This window comes from Xiphias gladius, chromosome 24 (assembly GCF_016859285.1).
Source record: "Xiphias gladius isolate SHS-SW01 ecotype Sanya breed wild chromosome 24, ASM1685928v1, whole genome shotgun sequence".
Taxonomy (NCBI): Eukaryota; Metazoa; Chordata; class Actinopteri; order Istiophoriformes; family Xiphiidae; genus Xiphias; species Xiphias gladius.
The window spans coordinates 13773724-13794227 of record NC_053423.1 but is presented as its reverse complement, the minus strand read 5'-3'; the positions used below and the strand labels follow the sequence as shown (position 1 = coordinate 13794227).

The 20504-nt window shown below is 41.7% G+C and overlaps 1 protein-coding gene across 2 annotated transcripts; it reads left to right on the top strand.

The window, feature by feature from the left end:
- Positions 1-813: 813 nt before the first annotated feature.
- Positions 814-19954, top strand: zbtb10 (zinc finger and BTB domain containing 10). 2 transcript variants are annotated; one of them, XM_040121919.1, is made up of 5 exons: positions 814-1754; positions 8602-9634; positions 15003-15068; positions 17951-18126; positions 18877-19954. In XM_040121919.1, the coding sequence occupies exons 1-5, from the start codon at positions 1080-1082 to the stop codon at positions 19156-19158; spliced, it is 2232 nt and encodes a 743-aa protein (XP_039977853.1). In that variant the 5' UTR covers positions 814-1079; the 3' UTR covers positions 19159-19954. The 2 variants fall into 2 exon arrangements, with proteins under 2 accessions (XP_039977853.1, XP_039977854.1); XM_040121920.1 differs by lacking the exon at positions 15003-15068.
- Positions 19955-20504: the final 550 nt, after the last annotated feature.

Genomic DNA, 20504 nt, shown 5'->3' with positions numbered 1-20504 from the left:
GGGAACAGACAGACTGGAAATACATATGTTGATGTTGGAAAACTTTACTCTAAGCTATAACATCTCACTGGTCTCCGCAGGATGCCAATTTCACATCCAATAATCACATCAAATGACTTTGTTGAACTCACATTCAAAAAAAAAAAAGATCTTATAACTGTTAAAATGTATTTATTTATTACCTCATACATGCTAGGACAAGCAAATGTAAGCAAATATACTATAAACTATGATATCATGGTGGCATACACTTTATATTAACCCCATATGCTATGCACAAAGACAAGGCTGTATTACTGTCAAGGAGTGTTAATATTAAGGTAATGGAATATTAATTGGCATTTTTTTATTTTGATTAAACATCACAATTAATTCAAACACACGTGGACACACACACACACACACACACACACACACACACACACACACACACACACACATATATATATATATATATATATATATTAGCTGTATATATAAGCTACTTTATGTTCGTATTATTATACAAATCCTTTATTATTTTACATATTTTTGCTTTTATAAGTAAAGTAAAAATTCAACAAACTACTATAGACACACTACAAGTTCTTATAGAATTCCTGTGGAAATATTATAGGAATATCCTGGTAACCCCGCTTAGCAGAAGGGCTTAAGTGGGGCATACAAGTCAGCATTTATGGTCTGAGAAGAGATCAAAAGCGTGCGGAAAATGGGTGCAGCCTTTAAACACTAAAGACCCCTTGCTGATCAACAGCACCCCCATCTTCCTTTAAAAGCCGTCCCCTCCCTCTTCAACCCCCCCTTTCCCTGGTCGAGGTGCATTGTGGGGAGGAAAGTCGTTGCCATTCGACCTCTGCGGGGCCTGCGCGGACGCAGCGAGAACCCTGAAATTCATTATGCGTTTAAAACCTTTATTTATTTCCGCATAACCTACATACTCTCACCGGGAGGGCCAAAGCGGAGATAAGAAACGACGACGGTCCATCTCTTTCGGAAAATACATCGTTTGCAAATACATATTTTTTTGTCGGAGGGGGATACTGTTGAGAAAGTGAAGATTCTAATATATATTAAGAAAAATGTCCGGTGAGAGAAACCGCAGGTCGTTGGCTTTCCGAGGAGGTGGATTTGCTGGGTTAACGGGTTCCAGCGGTATCGGTGGGGGGAACTGTAACAGCTGGGAGGCCCCGGCCTGTCAAGACCGACATTTTAACGGGAACAGGCCGGATCAAGAGGAGGACAGGGATCTGGGGGCGAAAGGACCATCGCAGAGGAGAGTGGAAGGCGCTGGGTCTGTCAGCGATAGCACGGAGCCCGAGGCAGAGGAAGAAGAGGACCCGGAAGGGGGCAGCTGGGCAGCCGGGGACGGCGACGATCGTGTCGGCTCGGTGGAAGGGGAGGACGGGTCCAAAGAGGGGAGTAGCTGGACAGCGGGGAACGGTCCCAATAACGCCGACGGCCCGGAGTCGGGAAGCGGTGTGACGGGAGGCGAGACGGGATCCAGGAAATCAGGGGTAGAGATGAGACCGCAGACGTTGCTTCAGAAACACTCACTATTCCATGCTTTGTGGTTGCAAGAATTTCCATGGCTCAAATTTTGCCAGGAGACGGGACTCATGTCCTGTTCTTGGTGTCACAATATTGCCACTAAAAACAGCGACGAGCTTGTCAAAGGCAGTCGCAACTACAAACGGGCCTTGCTGCTGAGACATCACCTGTCTTCTGAGCACGGGAGAAATGACCCCACCAAACAGGTAAAGTTAGCTCACGTCCATGATGCTTTCGTTTAGTTACCTGCGTCGCACGTAATACCTCCCACGCAATTGCCACTGTCTGTTTTGTTTGTCACTCAAATCGGAAGTCTATACAACTTATAAAACCCAAGGAAGGCGAAAACAGGCTATTGCTTAAGCCTCACAATCCCTTCTCCTGGCCAATTAGCTAGCATCAGCCTGCTAACCTGAGCTAACAACTAGCCTAGCTAACTAGCCGCTTGTAGCTTTGCTGTCTAGCCGGAGGTAGTTGGGTAGTGACGGTAGTGGAAAGCCCCTAGTGAGGCTATTGTTGACTAACTGAGTTACTGAATGGATAAAAAAACAAAAAAAAAACACTCGACCACGTCTCAGTGTGAGTGACACGAATTTTCTCTGATTTCAGCTAACATCTAAAATGTGAGCGTCTGTCCACTCACCAGTCAACTTACATGTACAAACCTGCTCCATTAAGACACCTGCTAGCCACTGTCACACCGAAAGCTTTTTCTCATACTGATGGGTGAATTGCATGTCACAAAGAACTGTTAATCGTTTTCAGTCGTCTAAAATGTCATTAACAAGAAATGGACATTGGCAGTTCTGTAGAGCATTTTTTTCCCTAGATACACACTGTACAGTAAACCCTTTTGTTGCATCAGCAGCTGTCTTGATTGCTAGCTTGCTAGAGGTCACACAATGGCAAGGGCTCGACCCTAGCAGCCTTTGGGGAACCGCACCCCTTCCCAACCCCCCGCCTTTGGCCGCTCGTGTAGTTCTGCTGGCTCGCAGTCCCGGGTGACCTCTGGCGCATTTCTTCCTCCTCCACCTCCTCCTCCCTTTGGGGAGCTAAATTAGAGGCATTGTGCTAGAATGACCCCCCAAAATCCATAGATGCTGTCACTTGCAGGGCTGGACAAGAGGAGGAGAGTAAATCATGTTGCCTGGAGCCTGACAGCTTGCCTGGCCCATAGGCAATCTTTTGAACAGGCTTGAATGAGGGAAATTGATGTCAGTAGAGAGAATGGCATGGCATCACCTGACCCTGTCATCCACATATTTCTGGATTAATGGGCTCTAGTGTTATACCTTTGGGGCACATCTTATGATAAAGGCCACTTCCTGTATGCAAAAGGTTGGCACTACATGTCATACTAATTGGAAATAACTCCTCTCTATTTAATTGTCATGTAAAGATTATATGGTTAACTGAAGCTTGAGATAAAGTTATGACGGTATATTATATAGTAAGTATATTGAATGCCTTTAATTGAAAACAACCAAGCCAGCTTGATATTTGGTGAACGGGTCATCATTGATGTTCATGAGGTCTTTTTATTGGTTCATTACTTTTATTGCAGTGTCGGCAACATTTCTACAGTACTCTTTCAGTGACCTCATAAAAACAGGGAGTGCATATCTGCCTGAACAATCATGTGTCAAAGGACGTTTCACCAATCCATGTATATCAGAAAATAACTTACTGTTCCTTGTATATTGCCAAATCAAGCCTCATATCCTCACAAGGGTCTGAGCTGTCAGGGGAATTAGGTGCGGGGTGCTATTTGACTCTAATATGTGAGCGAAGAGGATTGCACCACTACATTTAGTTCCTTTCTTTGTACACGCAATCACTAATCAGAATGACTTAAAGTGATCCGCTAACTTGTACACATCTCTAATTGCTAAGGAGAGCGGTAGGAGTGGATTAGGGGCTTGGTGTGGTTTTTCCCTAGCAACAAGGACCCCAGACACTCTACTAAGAGGTTAACCAGGCCATTTCCTCACGAAGGATAGAGCTGGGGAGATAAAGTCCCATTGCTGCATTACTGGAAATGATTTAATTCTGATTTGTATTGAATTATTTTTTGCTGTTTCTGACATTCTGATCTGATGTTCCTAAGTTCGTTTTTTTTTAAATTTATTTTTAATTAATTTTTTAAGACTGCCTTTTGAATAAAACTGTAATCCTAGTACTGTTGAAATAATAAACAGCAGTGTATGTTAAGCAAGGCTGCATTGTGAGCAGTACATTAAAGGAGAATTATGGTGTTACGAGGCAGCGTCTTGTTCTATTCACCCATTCCTGACGTTAGTCAGGCCTCTGCAGCATTCGTTAAAGCTAACTCGATTAGCCCTAGCACACCAGGGCGGCTGTGGTAAATGCGGGTCTCCTTGGAGAAGGGGGCTGTTGTCCTTAATTCTCTAGACGCCGTCTTGTTCTCAAATTGGTCCTTATGCTCACTGGTAAAAGGTTAAGATGAGGAAAAAGTAGACCATTATCTGTGATTAGATATGAAATCATGTATCTGGGACCTGTATAAATCAGTTTTATTCTCCAGCAACAGTTTTTTCCTTATGTTCACAAATTGGTAAAAGGTTATGATGGGACAAAAGCAGACCACTCCTACACCTATTTTCATACAGAAAATCTGTGTATGACGTGGGGCCACCAAACGTGTTACACCCACATTCATTGCCACAGAATAATCCCTTTTCATCACCATTTACAGAGAGACTATTATACTATAGACTATAATACTGTAGCTCAATATACACATATAACACACAGAAGAACATTGCATAATTATTGCATAAAGTTAGTTTCAGTTTCAGCTCTCCATGGCCAGCCTCTCCATACACTCCCTTTCTCTAACCCATTCCCCCTCTTTATGTTCTTTGAGTGTCAATAACAAATTAAATTAAATTCCTGTCTCTAATAGACACACCTGCTCACCAAAGCCCAGCAATATCTGACCTACGTTCAACCCAAGATAGGAGAAGGATCATTTAGTCAGGTTAGATAATGTGTGTGGACCAATTTGGTTTGAAAGCCAAACAGATGTTTTACCTGCATCACTGTGTCAGTCTGAATGGGGTGTACGATAGGATAACACTTTATTGATCCCCGGGGGGGAAATTCCGACATGGGGGGCCTATACAAGTCATTTTCACCCCCTCGTTTTAGTTGACACAAACACCACAATCACTGTTAAGAGTGAGTCTCCCCACGTATGAAAGGAGATCCGCCCATTGCGGTCTGGTGTCTGCCAGATAGATGGGATGTTTATTGGGGGCCACAGGTCAGCGGAATGGGGTGAGGTGGAGCCAGAGGGAGAATTCTTCTTGTTGAATCCATCAGTGACTCTACCCCCCCCCCCCCCCGCATCATCTGTTGAGGCATTGTTAGGAGGTCGGGAGACACTCGGTGCAGCCCTCCCACACCTTGGGCCAAACGCACACTGTGGTATTGTTCTAATATCTAGGGACAGACGGGTTGGGTGAGGAGGTGGGGATTGAGGAACGGATACAGTAGACATAGGGAGTTAGGGAAGGAGATGTCCTCAGGGCTGGGCTGGCTATAGGTCTGGATTGATGGAGGTTGAGGGTAGATGAAAAAGGGGATGGAGGTGTGTGTGTGTGTGTGTGTGTGTGTGTGTGTGTGTGTGTGTGTGTGTGTGTGTGTGTGTGTGTGTGTGTGTGTGTGTGTGTCAAAGGTAAACAAAAACTGGCCCCAGTTGGTCATTATGTCACATGGGGACAGTGTTGTATCACACGATCTGCTAGAGGTGTGTCTGAGTGTTTGTCATGGATCTGCTGGCCTTGGCGTTTTGTGGTTTGTTTGGGTTTGTGGTTTATTTTTGTTGAAGGATTCTCCAAGTTGCAGCATATCTTGACTGTGTAGTCAGTGCATCAGTAAGATTGAAATTAGGGCTATCTGGATTTCATTAATCCATCTGTAAATCAATTCTTATTGTAATTCTTTAAAGATTTTAAAGCATCCATGTTTGACCTAGATAAAAGGGATTCTTCTTCACCACCCTCTTGGTTGCTCTTGCAATCTCTCGCTGCTTTTCATTCTTCCACCCTTACCATCTCTGGCTCAAATAAAAAAAAAAAACTTAAAAAAAACTAGCCACGTCATGACTGGGGGAGGTTGATATTGTCCCCACATTCTCTGTTGGCTTAGACTGGTTTTGCCTCCAGCATCTGCTGAGCACGGTTGGTCTGCTGGTTGCTTAAACTCCCGGCTCACACGTGGCACATCTGGAGAAGGGATGATGCTGCTGATGAGGCCAGTATGGAGCAACTTATCCAGTACCATGCTGTCCTAGCCTGACTCCAATAAGTGTGCGGGCACACGCGCACACATACACATGCACACAAAACTCATATCAGAACTGCCAGGCAACAGTTTACCTCACTGGCCCATTGCCTTGATATGTGTAATGGATAAAAGCTGTGGGGAGTCATGGGGTTTGGGGTGGGATGGCTTTTTAGTTGAAATGATAAAAGGGGTCTACCAATTCCTGGGTAATAGTAGTCTGAAAATGCTTGTTTATTTATGGCATTTCTAATGTGCTGGCTCTTTTTTTTTTTTTTTTTTTTTCTGTTTAACCCTCAGTCTGTCGACTTTAAATGTGTGTTTGAAGGTATTTTTGTTGCAGGATGCTAAATATAATTAATCTTCAATCAGAAATGCAAGTCAAGCATATTAGGTCTAAACTTACCAAAAGAGGAGAGCAGTAGACAAAAACAAAGCAGCAAAAACTGTGCGACCGCTGGCAATCTAATGTGAAAGCATATCCAACTTGTTGTAATAGCACTCCTGCCCTTCAACACACCACACCAATATATTTCAACAAAGTACTCAACATGATGACCATGCCCCTTCAAAGGCTTTGATGTGTATAGCATGGAATAATTTTTTTCTCCCTCTCCTCATCCTCTTCGCCTCACCCACATGCACCCTGGCTCCTTTCTGTGCTTGCGAGTGGGAGCTGCTGTGTAATAAGAGAGTGAGTGCTGAGCCCTTTCTCAAAGGCCCACAGTGAGTGGACAATGAGCCTCGGGGAGAACACGAGCTATTGTGAAGGCTAAAATGGGGTGACCCATCTCCTTCTCTGTACTGCGCTTGCTTTTCGCCCCCCTCTGCTCCACATTTTCTCCTCCGCCCTTTTTCTCGAGGCTCATGGTCTGACTCTCAATCTCTACCTCATGCTCGCACTCATTTTCATTGTGTGTGTCTTATCAGGCTTTTCTCTTTTATGTTCCAACCATTTCTCATCTTCTTTTCACACTTACTTCTATCAGCTCTGTTCCTACTTTTTTTCTCCATCAGAACTCTTCACTTTAGCTCTTGTCTATTATTATTATTTTCCTTCCTTCTATCATCCTTTTATTTCTTCTAGCCTGAAAAGCACATCCACTTTGGCCCTCTCCATCTCTCCCTCATTCTGCCTTTCATTTCATCTCATCTCTCTCCATCTCTCCCCCTCCAGCTGTGGCAGAGGATGATAAGCCCCCCTATACTATACTGTGTGCCCAGGCTGCCCTGGACAAGAGCTGCAGTGTGGAGGGAGTAGGGGTGGGGGCTGGGTGGGGACCTCAGAGAAATGGATTTAATCTGAATTACTCTAGTTGAAACCCCAGCTGTGTGTATGTGTAGGCAGCTTGCTTTCTGTGTGTGTGTCTGTGTGTGCGCGCGCGCACGCACATGAATGTGTGTGCAGAAGAGATGGTGGTGAGTGGGGGCACAAATGCAGTGCTCGAGCAATGTGAATCATTCTGGATTAGGACATCTGCTGTGAAATTCTAAAATGAGCCAGAGATGTATGCCGCTGCATGTATGTGCTGCGTAGAAACACTATAATATAGACCTGAACACATTCTGAGTGTCCATGCATATTTTTTTTTTACTGGGCTGTGTATTTTGTCTGAGAGCATGTACACATTTACCTCAAACCAAACTGTGGGTTAAATGTGATGCCATGTATTTGGTAAGCATATGCATGCACGTGTGTACACTCCCCTCTCTACTGCTCCGTACCAGGCTGGCCCTTTGCCCTGTTACGGGGGAGCAGGGGAGGGGGAGTGGGGCTGTTACAGGGTAGTTCTATGCTTCTGCCAGTTCCCCTCCCATCCCACAGTCAGGTTGTGCCCTGCTTTGGACACTTGTCAGCCCTCCTCCACACCTAATTATGGCCAGTTTTACATCTAGCTTCTAAGTTAAAGTCAGGGAAGGTTTGACTATACGGAAGCTAAAAGTGCTTGAAAGTTTAACCTTGCAAAACTACTGTCTAGTCTAGCTTTAGCTAGACTGTCTAGTCTAGAATTGGAAAGTGCATTAATTTATTATGAAAAAATAACCAGCTGTCTTTGTGTAGATGACTTCTTAAACCAAGACGTTCTCTAGTGTTACAACAAATTAGGTGTTTAATTATGCCATTGATGATGTCCCTTGCATATTCTCTGGGGCTGATAAAATGCATTCTGGAAAATGTATGAAATCATTAATTAAAATATATGTAGTTTAGCCACCTTATTGGAAATTGTACAGCAAATTAACAAAAGGTCTCCTGGAAAGCACTGCAGTCTAATGTATTTATAATTGTACAATATATGGAGTGGATTTCTCCCTCTGCATAACTACAAAAGGGAAATACTAAGCCTTTATATGTTAAATTACAGTCCTTCAGTTTTTATTCATCTGTTCTAATGTTACACTTTTTTGTGTTTTTATAGTTGTGGAGTGTAGGTTTTAGGAAGGTAACCAGTTGACTATAGGAATATGTGAAACTACCCAGTTTAAAAGTAATACACCTTTAATTTCCTCTTTCACACCTCCTCCATAACAGAAGCCCGTCAAACCTGTTTCACCCCTAGGGCAAGTGTGTTTGTGTCACACTGGGAACCCAGTGTGTGTGTGGGGGGGGGTTGTAACGACAGTAACATGAAGGGAATATATATTTGTGTAGAAGTGTATTTATGCTTGCCTTTGCAAATAACTTGTTTGAGTACACAAACCTTCTGCAATAATTTTTCTTCCTTCCTCTCTTTCACCTAAAAGGAGACGGCAAGGCCCTCAGACAACGCCAGCCCCTCCACTAACTGCTCAGAGGAAGACTACCGCAACAAGCCCAATGAGAACTCCTACTGTTACCAGCTTCTCCAGGAGCTGGACAAGCAACGCAAAAGCGGCATCCTCTGTGACGTCAACATAGTGGTCTCGGGCCAGGTGTTCCGCGCACACAAGAACATCCTGGTGGCGGGCAGCCGCTACTTCAAAACCCTCTACTGTCTGACCAAGAGTGAGGCCCAGGACCAGGCCACAGTCACACACCTGGATGTTGCTGCTGTGCAGGGCTTCTCAGTTATCCTCGACTTTCTCTACTCCGGGAATCTGCTGCTTACAAGCCAAAATGCCATTGAGGTGATGTCTGTTGCTAGTTACCTCCAGATGACAGAAGTTGTACAGTCATGTAGGGCTTTTATAAAGGATGCCCTGAATATCAGCATCAAGCAGGAGGCTCCAGATTCGGTGGTGGTGGACTACAACAAGAGGCAGATGGTGGCCAAAGAGGGACAGAGAAGGCTGGACCGGAAGCCAAGCAACTTCTGGGCCACAAGCATCCTGTCAAAGCTGTCGATCAAGGCCAGCAACAGCCAAGGAAAAGAAGCGGTGGAAGAAGAAGACGAAAGCAGCAGGGTGAAGGAGGAGATCAGCGATATAGAGGTGACAATGGTTGGGAATGAGGGCTGTGCCCTGGTGACCCCTGGAGCCTCTGCTAGCTGGACCCACCACAACGAGAACTCCTCTGATTCAGCAGAGACCAATGAAACACGGGCAGCTAGTGACCAGGCGCAGGTCTTCGTCTGGAACGAGCCTGCCACAGGTGGCGCTGCAGCAGCACCCGCAGCAATAAAACGAGAGGCACCCGATGCTGCTGCTGGAAGCGGGCGGAGGAAAAAACAGACCACCACACGGCGTTTTGTCTACAACTTCCCACCAGAGCCTGAAGAGGGATTTGATGAGGGGATGTTCATCCAGCCCTCTGCCTCCTACCCCAGAGAGGACTTCTCCTCCCTCTCTGAAAATGCTGGTAAGACACACATTTGCACTTGAACATACCTCACACACTCTCCACTCCCAGCCCTCCCTCCTAACATATATGTATAGTTTCACAGTTAATTCATGAATTACTTACACTGCATACTCTGTGAAAGTGACGTGTAGAGGCCCCTTTTTACAGTACAGAGGTGCACACAGTATTTTTGTGACATATGATCAAGACTTCCTCAAGTTAAGAGACTACCTCTTCATGTGAATGTAAATTCTACATGTGTGATGTGAAATACATATTTTCCTACTGGAAAGCTCTGTTAAGATACAATAGTCTGATAGTCTGGGTCTCTGTATTGCATTTTGTACACTGTAGAACATTCAGCTGAATGTGCTTTGCATGCTTAAATAGCCTGTAGTGCATAAAGCTTAGCAACATGGCCAGGGTCAATGAGCGGTATCACTAAAAGAGTTGGGGGTAGTAACGTTTTATGATAACCAATCTTGCCAAATTTACAATATTAGACCATCTATGGGCCCCTTAGTTTTCCCTACTCACCCCTTTTTGTAACTATTTGCACCGCTATAGTGGTTCACAGATGCATTGTGATTATGTCTGCAAACTTAGCCTAAAACTAATGCTAGTTGGAGATACAATAAACAGTTGGGTAGCAGTGTTAAATCTGTCTGTGTTATGCCCCACCCATTCCTCCACTAGCATCAGTTTAACCTCTGAATCCTTAAATTACTGTCAAACCCAGACACTGAGTTTTAAGTCTGCACCATTACATCAAATAAAAGTATTCTAGATATCCAGAATATGCACCCCCCCCCTCCAAATTTCATGGGATATCTTTTGTAAATATGTACTATTATTTAAAATAAAATTCTGTAGGTTTGAACAATTATTGCTTGCACGCAATGCATTTGTTTGCTTGAGTTCTTCCAGCTTCTAAAATCTTGCATCATTTTAATACAGTAATGAAAGTTCACAATGTTTTGACTTGGGGGTAGCATTGCCTCATTTATATGAATGATCTATCACCATTTTGTGACATATCTAATCATTTCACACCCATGATGACCAGATGCAATTCACTGCTTAGAAGCTAAACTGTGGCCTCTTGAAGTGGAAAATACTGGCGCGATCACTGGCTTTCACAATCAAATGATTGATCACAGAACAAAAAGTATGGATTTTAAGCTTTCAATCAACGTCCTGTTGTTACACCTAACAGCAGGGATATTTGCTTATCAAGCTTTTAACCTGCCATGCCGAGCCAACAAGTGACTCACTCCCAGGCGTGAGTTCCACTAATCACTCCTGAGCAGGGGGTTTTCGATAGTTACGCCCACCTGGAGTGCTTTGTCTCAGCAAAGAGATGTGTTGCCACATCGCTGATGAGACTTGTTCTAAAGGAACAATGAGACATTTTGTAAGAAAGTGACATTCATTGACTTCTGTCTCAGTTTAATGATTGATTCACATTGGTGTGTCATGTCTTATAGTAGAAAATTATTAAATACTACAATATACTAAACATAAAGAGTTGGGAAGAGAGAGTTCAAAATAATTTCTTCATGCAGTGAAAAGTATAATTTATCCTAATCTGCATTACCTTTAAAACAACACTATATGCCGTGGTTGTGAAATACTGAATCCCTTCAACCGTTTAAGTGGCTTTCACTCATTCGTACTTGATAAAACTTTTGCTCTCCTTTCCATCATCTGTCTGTTTACCCTTTGATACATTCCTCTTTCTATCTCTTAATCTATCCGTCGCTGCATCCATCCTATCCACATACAGTGTACCGCTCTTAGTAATCTCTTCTCTCAGCTCCAGCCTTCTCCTTCTGTTGGCCCCATTAAGCATGGCACTCCATGTAACCATAATGATATCACACATTAAGTGGAGTGGTATGGATGGGGGGGGGGCAGGCACAAAGTGTGTGTAGAAAAAGAGAGAGAGCTACATTTTGTGTGTGTGAGAGACAGAGAAGCCCTCCCTAATGCAGGATAATAAAGAATGCAGGGGAAACATTTCTTCCCCCAGGCCTCCCTAAATGCACTTGAATGCTCTTAGTGCCTCCAGCTCCTACTAGGGCTCTTTTTAATCTGTGCACGAAGTGATTCTGGGTGTTGTAATAGCCTGGAGAGACGCTCACTTAAAGACTGAGTTTGTCTGCATGTCTGCTAACTCTCCAACCTTCTTCTCTTCATGTGTCTTTGTTGTTTAGCTCCATGTCTCTAATGCAGTCTACTTTTCCATATAAAGATATGGTTAAGACTTTCAGTAGGCTGTTAATCACATTAAAAAGGTTTCAAAGCAGCTGTTTACAGCTTAATTATATTCATTTCATATTTCATATCTGTGTGTGTGTGTGTGTGTGTGTGTGTGTATATATGTATGTATGTGTATATATGTATATATATATATATATATATATATATATATCTATATATATATATCTATATATATATCTATATATAATTCATTCATACAGTATATAGTAACAGTTTAAATATAGATTTGTGAGTATTAAGTCTCTGTAATGGCTTAAAATTATAAAGATTTTGTCCATGTAGACAGGCTCACCATAAATAACTTTCTCCAAGTCTTGACAGTCAGATAACTTATGCTGTATTCAGAAACACTGAAAGTCTGTAACTGATGGAGGCTTTATTGTTTAACATGTGGGAGAGGTGGTGTCCAGAGAATTTAAGGGCGAAACATGCAACAAATTATCCTGATGCTCTTTGATGTCGGGGTAGGAGGAAGGCTTTCTCCTTTCTTAAGCTAGTAGAAATAAACAAGTGGGAGATTTAGAAATTAAACGTTTCATTTCTCAGGACAGATTATCAGCAGTCATACTGTATACATCAAGGGTGTTTGTAGTGATTCCTGAAGAGTTACTGTGTGGGGCTTCTTTTTTTTTTTTTTCCCCAGCAGTGAAGTTTGGAACTGTTGTGGCAGGGAAAGGTTTTGTTTTTGCATGAATACATCAAAGATATTTGAGATTTCTGACTAGATTTGCTTTGTCTATCTAATGTGACAAGGGGTCACAGGCCTTTTGTCTCTTTATATCTAAAGAGACACAAGGCGAGCTGTTGTTTCTTTAAAGTAATCTAATGTACTGTAAAAAAAACTCTCGTGTCGTATTTGTGGCTGCATATTCTCCATAATGTGGGCACTGACTATCTTACTTACCTTCAGATCATAGAAATTAAATAGGAGGAAAAAGCATTAATGAGAGGAAATAAAAGGTTTAGGCTGGTCCTTTGTTGATTGGGATTGTATGGGAAGTGGTGGCATCCAGCTGTGTGGTGTGTACTTTTGGGTAGAAAACTGCTGTGTCATGCAATTCATTTTAGTTGTATGTGTATAGTCAGAGCACGCAAAACCAGCTTAATGCCATGTACTTGAAAAGATGGTCCAGTATTACTTATGGAGAGAAATTCATTTGTCAAAGCTTTCAGTTTGTGACGGCGTTCCCTACAATCTCTCCCTGCCTTTTCAGGCTTGATCAGTCTTGCACTGCATACAGTGCCTATTTGTTGTGACTCGCTCTGGATGTGTGTGTCACATGATGTCTAAAATGGTAGTTACGCTTTACTGAAATACTGCTTTACGAAGCAAAAATGAGAATGCATATTTATTGGTCATGTCTGCTGTGTGTTATTAGATTATCCTATAAAGTTGTTAATATATTAACAGTCATGCAGAAGAGCCTAGGAATGTGTTAACCATGCTTATGGCCATTACTAGGCACTGAAAACTCATCTTTTGGATATGAGATTGACTCTAAAACTGGGCAACCCTCTTGCACCATTGATCGTAGTTTGCTGGCATATTTCAGTTTGAGCCTATTAACAGTTGTCTGCCAATACTGGCTGTCCACATTTCCCACAGTGATGTCGCATGTTTGGTTTTCATTTAATTGAGTTTTATCTGTGTGGTCACTCCAATGATGGAAACAAAGTAGCCCAAATGGTGCTGCTTTTCTTTGTCTCTTTGTTTGTTATCACTTTTTAACAGGTTATTCAACTGATAAAATGTTTAGGGCTGCAATTAACAATTATCGTCTTTGTTGATTTATCTGCGCGATTATTTTCCCAATTAATCTAGTTTTTACCCGAGAAGAGCCTGTCACAATTTCCCACATTCCAAGGTGACATATTCATTTGTCTTCTTTCGTCCATCCAACGGTGTTTTTTTTTTGTTTTTTTTTTCCTTCATCAGTTTACAATTTATAAAACACGAAACTATCAAATATATGGTATTTTGCAAATAAAAAAGTCTTAAAACAATTAGGTTATTAACAAATAACTGCAGATTCATTTTGTTGCCTGAAGTGTTTCAGCACTAAAAATTTTATAACACCATAAAACATTGGCTTTAATAATCTGAAATCTTAACAGCTTATCTTTTTTTTTTTTTTTCTTTTTTTTTTCTTTTCCCAGGTGGTGGATATTTTATTTTAAAATGAAATCAACTACTGGTAATGATTTACCAAACAAGACAAAATGGAGACAAATGTTACTGCAGAGGTAGCTGGTGTTTCAGGTAGACACTTTATAGAGTCACAGGAAGGCTAGTGTTGAGGAAAATTAGAATAGTTGAAAGTGAAGGGTGGTTTCAAGTCTCTAACTACTTTGCCATTGCTTTCTGCTCTTACCACATTGAGCCCACAGCCAACACTCTCTCGTGGCCCATAAATTCTTGAGTCTTCTCCAAACAGCCCTGTTGGATTGTTTTAAAGGGTGGGTGCTGCACACAGAGCAGGTGAAATGCATTTGCATACACACCAATCTCTGTTAAAGGGTGCACACAAACACACACCCACGACGCACAATAACCCCGTAAAATCCCTGCGAGGTGCAAAGCCGCCAGGGGCAGTGCCTCCCCTCCCTAATCCACTCTAATGCACTGGGGCTGTCCTTACTATTCCAAATATTGACCCAGGGAGCATAGACACACACTCACACTCACAGGGGCGTGTCTTTAATGGACTCTAAGCGCTGATGCTGGAGGAACCGGACACGCAGACGCACACACAGGTGCTCGGACACAAGTGCTTACAAAAGCTGAGTGTAAGCTGAGCCGGTGTGAGGGCTCGACTCTGTCTCTCTCTAATTAACCCCCTCCCTCCCTGCTGGAGCCCTGGTTACACCGGTACTGTAGGTTGTTGTTCTGGCCTGAGGATCACACTGCTTTACATATAGTAGGTACGTGTGTGTGTGTGTTTGTGCGTGTTTGTGTGTGTTGTTAACTGAAACTTCCATTGTTTCATGTGGGGGGTGGTTAGTTGTATACACAAGGTGTTGTGAGGTGTGCACCCCCCAGACTCAACCACCTCTCATCTCTCTTTCTCCCTCTCACTTCTCTTGCCCCCTCCCCCTTTCCCAGAGTTGGCCAATCAGATCCAGTATAGCATCATCCAAGACTTACAGCAAGGGGAGTCCTGGGAGAATGGTAAGATGCCACACTCTCTAGACTACCACTAAAAAAAGCTAGCACAGGCTGATTCAGTGAAACTTGAAAACTAAAATGCATCTTTTCAAGCGAGTGTGGGCAATCCATTCAGAATGCTTCCTTTTAATAAGAGAGCAAACACCCCAATTCAACTGAAAAACTTGTGTTCAGCCAACCTTTTACACAAAATAATGATCTTTGTAATCCCCATTTCAGTGTATTTACAAGAGATATGGGAGTGGATGGGTCAAGTCAGTTTTATTTATATAGGCCAAGGTCACAAATTTGTCTCAGATGGGTGGTGGGGATGGGTGGTGTCACATAAGTAGGCGGCCATTGTCCACAGTACTCTAGACTGTGTAGAGAGTCTTAGGCTGTCTTTCAGATCCATGCTCTACACAGTAATTCTAGGGCATGTTTTGAATACGTTTTGAGTGGGTTCACAAGTTGCAAAACGAATTGAAACGCTTTATTTTTTGGATGCGTAGACACTATTTTCCCATGATGCATTGCAGAAAGGCAATGGAGCATGCTTACAGCTAGAAAAATTTAAAACTGATTGTGGATGGTGGTAAAACAGCTTTGTGAACACCACAAAAAGCAAAAAAGTAACAATTAAATCTTTGGAAAAACATTTTAGCTGTCTATTTGTGATGCTCAATTGGCATTAAGTCGCAGTTTGATTGACATGCAACTATTTTATCACTTCCTGTTAGTATAAAATGTTAAGAATGTATGTATTACTGCAAAAACCATATACTAAGACACTTAATACTGTATATAGAACATACTGTATACATTCAGCATGTAGTATGGGATTGGGGCACATTGTGAGACTAGTGTTTTACAGTATTTATAACTGGTTCTCACTTTTAGATTGAAAGGCACATGAAAACAGACGAGGATTTAATTATGTGCAAACTGAAATAGTATGTGAAGTTGCAACAGACACATGATAACGTTTATTATCCCACCTCATCAGAGTTTTGATCTGTCTAGAGACTGCTGGATTTCACTTCCTGTAGAAAAAAAGTTCAAGACTACCACTCATATCGTAGTAAATTTAATGCTGACGTTATTATCCAAAATTAAATTGGTTCCTTAAAGGACCATGCACAGGATAAAGTGGGTATAGAAAATGAATGGATAGATGGAGAGTGCGACACCTGCTGTATATGTCAACCAGTTGTCGCCTCTTGTTTTTTTCCCCGACCAAATGAACAGGACCGATCCTGATAGAGAGAAGCCCCCATGAAACCCCTCTCCGTTGCTCTACCAGACGCTGGTGTACTGGTAGACATAGGACAGTGAGAATCAGCCTTTAGGCCATTCAGGCTTAGACATGCTACAAAATGTAAAAATCCTTTTCATTTTTCTTTTTTTTTCTTTCTTTTTTTTTAAAATTTATTTATCTTATTTTATTGTTTTTCCCAGCAAAAAGAAAATTAAAGTATTTTTAATTTAGTTTTTTAAATTTTTTTTTTTTTTTTTTTTTAACATATGATTTTATATAATGATTTAGTTTCCGTTTCTGTCTGTTAAAGGCTATACTTGTTCTCTGCTCTGCATGAATGTGTAGGTGACAGTGAAAAATGAGTTTAGTCCTAAACATCTAACGCCTAAATTAACAGCTTGTTGCACTTCCACAATGCGCTCCTCTCCAGTGTAGTACACACACGCAGTGTTAGAGTGAAAACACAGGTGACCTGCTTCTCATCAACCCTCCTCCCCCTAGCAACCTACCCTGACAACGCCTCTGTTGTGTGCTCCTCAACTCAAACAAAAGGCCCGGCTCTGTTTTTCCCACTCTTTCAACAGCGAATACTAGCACTCTGTTTGGAGCCTTTTCAAAATCAATAGATTGCTTATTTATTTTTAAGCCCAGCTGTCCTCAATTGCTTGTTAGCCTAAACATCCCAACAGAGATAATGAAGAAAGTACTTGTTTGAGAACATCTTGATTTCTTTCTCTTACACACTGAAATAATAAAACACATTTATACCATCCCCTCTAGTCGTCGAGTATAATAACAGCCAAGTCTGATGTGAATAAATGGTACGTAGTGGTTATGCCAGCTCCTTTTTACATGTTTTTCAGCTTTTCTAGTGGTATTTGATGTTAGGAGTTGCTGATCATATATTATTGGAACATCCATGCACGTGCACATTTAGCAGTTTTGTAGAAAATTTCTTTAAAGTAACCGTATTTATTTATTAGCTGGGTTAGCTGGAATTTGTAGGTACTCCAGTTGCAATCTCAGTCGTTACATTGCAAATGATGATCTTACACCAAACTGCATTACTGTGTTCATGTAGTACAACGACAGATCCATGTTGCTGCTTTACACTCACTGCTAATGAGTCTGTATCCGTTCGAACATTGCCATAGTGAGACCTCCAACATCATTTAAATTGAACTGCAGACAAGCACCAGTTACTTAGCAACAGTGACAGAGCTGGATTGTGAAGTTCACGTGGCTGCCACAGTAATCAGTTGCGTCTCTGCAGTTTAACAAACTTATATAGCTCCGACTAAATGAGCTTTCTGTGATGCATCAGTTAGTGGTTTGTAGTCTCTCTAATGGTTACCGCACCATAACTCAGTGATTTGATAAACAGGATATTGGTTCCTGACACACCCCTGGCTCATCAGAGGATCTGTAGATGTAAATGTAGGTTTTACGATAATTGCCTTGTTCCATCTCAAGTTAATTAGTTCAAAGTAAGTCCAGTCAAATAACAAACCATAGTTGTTGTTTTTTTTTTTTTTTAATCTGTAAAGCAAAAAATCTGATGTTACATCTGAACAAGATGCTACTAAATCTGTCTCTTGCTGACCATTGCTGCAACTCCATATTTGTCTTTCTCTCTGTCTCTGCCCAGGCGAGTCCTCACACCTAGCCCTCAATAAGCTCAAGTGCCCCCACTGTAACTACATCGCCAAGCACCGGCGCACGCTCAAGAGGCACCTGATCATCCACTCGGGCGTGCGCTCCTTCAGCTGCGACATCTGTGGCAAGCTGTTCACCCGCCGCGAGCACGTAAAGAGACATTCCCTGGTGAGACCACACATTTACACTCACAGTATAATCTCTTCCTCTCTTATAACGCCATGCAATGTGCCTCCACCACCTTCTATCAAGCCTCACAGTGTTTTTGGCCACCCTTACATCCGTGCACTTCCCTGCCACGGTGTTTCTCTGGCAGATTTTGCTCAAGGGAGTGAGTGTAATAAGATATTTTTAAAAGTAGAAGTTTCTGGTGGTGTATTATCTCCTCTAATGCAGGGAGTATCTTAGGATCTCTCGCAAAGTGGTACAAAATGAATGGATTTGTGAGGCCGTCCCACATTACTTGTTTAAAAATAAGAAGTCCTAGTAAATCATTGTACTGGCAGCACATTTTGAAAGAACAAACTAAATACTAATGTAATCTGAATTTTTTTTATTGAGCTAAAGTCAACTCTGACAGTTAATTGAGCTTAGTGGAAAATAGCTTTTCTTTAATACCCAAGTTCCCTACACACACAAGTGCGATTGTTTTCCATTAATGTTTAAAGGAATAGTTCGGCATTTTGGGAAATGCTGAACTGTTTCTTGCTGAGACTTAGATGAGAATATTGATACCACAGTAAGTATGTACGGTAAATATAAAGCTACCGCTAGCAGCTGGGCAGCTTAGCTTCCCAAAACTGTCCCCCTAAATGTCATATTGACAAATGACCACTGAATCCAAACTTGAAAGGACAACTAACCTGACTTACCCCACCTCCTTGACCCTCTCATTCACTCTCCCCATCCCTCTTACAGGTGCACAAGAAGGACAAAAAGTACAAGTGCATGGTGTGCAAGAAGATCTTCATGCTTGCAGCCAGCGTTGGTATCCGCCACGGGTCACGGCGCTACGGCGTGTGTGCGGACTGCGCTGACTCGCACCAGGCCACTCAGGAGGGCCTGGAGGGCATGGAGTTTCCTCGCGACGAAGACTTCGAAGGCGAGGAAGGGGAGGACCTGGAGGGGGAGGAACCTACCGACAACGACCAATCAAATTGGGGTGAGGGCAACGCTGGTGCTGCCCTGGAAAAGGACTAAGATTTTAACAAGCTTGAGAAACAAAATAAAAGTTGATGTTTAATATATATGTATACAAAAACTAGCTGGTAAACAATCAACTCCAAAGTGCTATCAAACCTTGAGGTTACTTAATTGTGCAAGTATATGACAAAGAGATGGATTCTAAAAAAAAAAAAAGAAGAAAAAAAGCTTTGGTTAGAGTGGGAACTCCAAGATGTACAGATTTTATTATTGTTAAAATGTGTCCAACTCTGGGCCCAGAGCCCACAAGAGAAAGATTCTAACGTCAAATAATATGATAAATCAGGTTTTGGTGATGTATTTTTATTTCCTGTTTTTCGGGGGAGAGTTGGGCAGGGTGATGATGTAGTTTTTGAGTGGGGGTAGGCCAATCGACTAAAAAAAAAACATGTTAATTATTTAATTTATGAAGAGAGGTTATTATGGTCTTATCAAATGCTATAATTTTTATTTCTGTTGTTTTTGTCGGCAGCAGAATCACAATTGCTTTCTGCTCAATCGGAGAGTATATTGCTTGGTGCTTGTAGAAGTACACGGAAGAAGAGCATTATTGCTGACAGGAAGATTTTTAACTTGCTCTGTAGATCTTGTTTAGATGCGCTAAATATTATATTATTCTTTTCATTTTTTTTTCTTTCCCTGCACAGATCTTGGAACCAAAAAATCTGTTTTGTGACTCTAATGTATCACAGCCATATTTATGATTAATTTAAGAGGGCTGTGATATTATGCCAAACAGACCGCACACCAAGATTTAGCAGGAAACAAAAACTACTGAATACGCTAAAAAAAAAAAAAAAAAAAATAAAGACAACGTGAGATTTTGTTGTTAAGCGGGAAAAAAAGATTAATTTAAAAAAAGCGAAAGTACAAGGGGAAATGTTATTGCTAGCTTTATACAAATCACGGCGTCACAGTAACACTTTATTGTTATTAAAGAAAAGCATCTGACTTTCACTTAAAGCTTGAATTTTGCCAAATGACGAAACGTTTGGTGCTGTAATGCTTGTTGCAGAATACTGGACCTACAGGCTATATATGATGTTTATAATCATAAAGCTTAAACTGACTCAGTTATACATATGTAATCAGCTTAAACTATAGAACACTGTTGTGCTACGGCGACTATCAGGTATGCTTTGCCATTGTTTTTAAGCTTTTTATTTTATTTAATGCACACACTCACAGACACACATACCATTTTGTAGAACTACCGGCAGTACTTGTAATTGACGTTTTGAGGACCTAAGTGGACATCAATACCTTTATACGTTTGTTTATATTTGGTACTGAGTTATATAGTAAATACAGTATATATATTTTGAATCACTTGAACGTTGGTT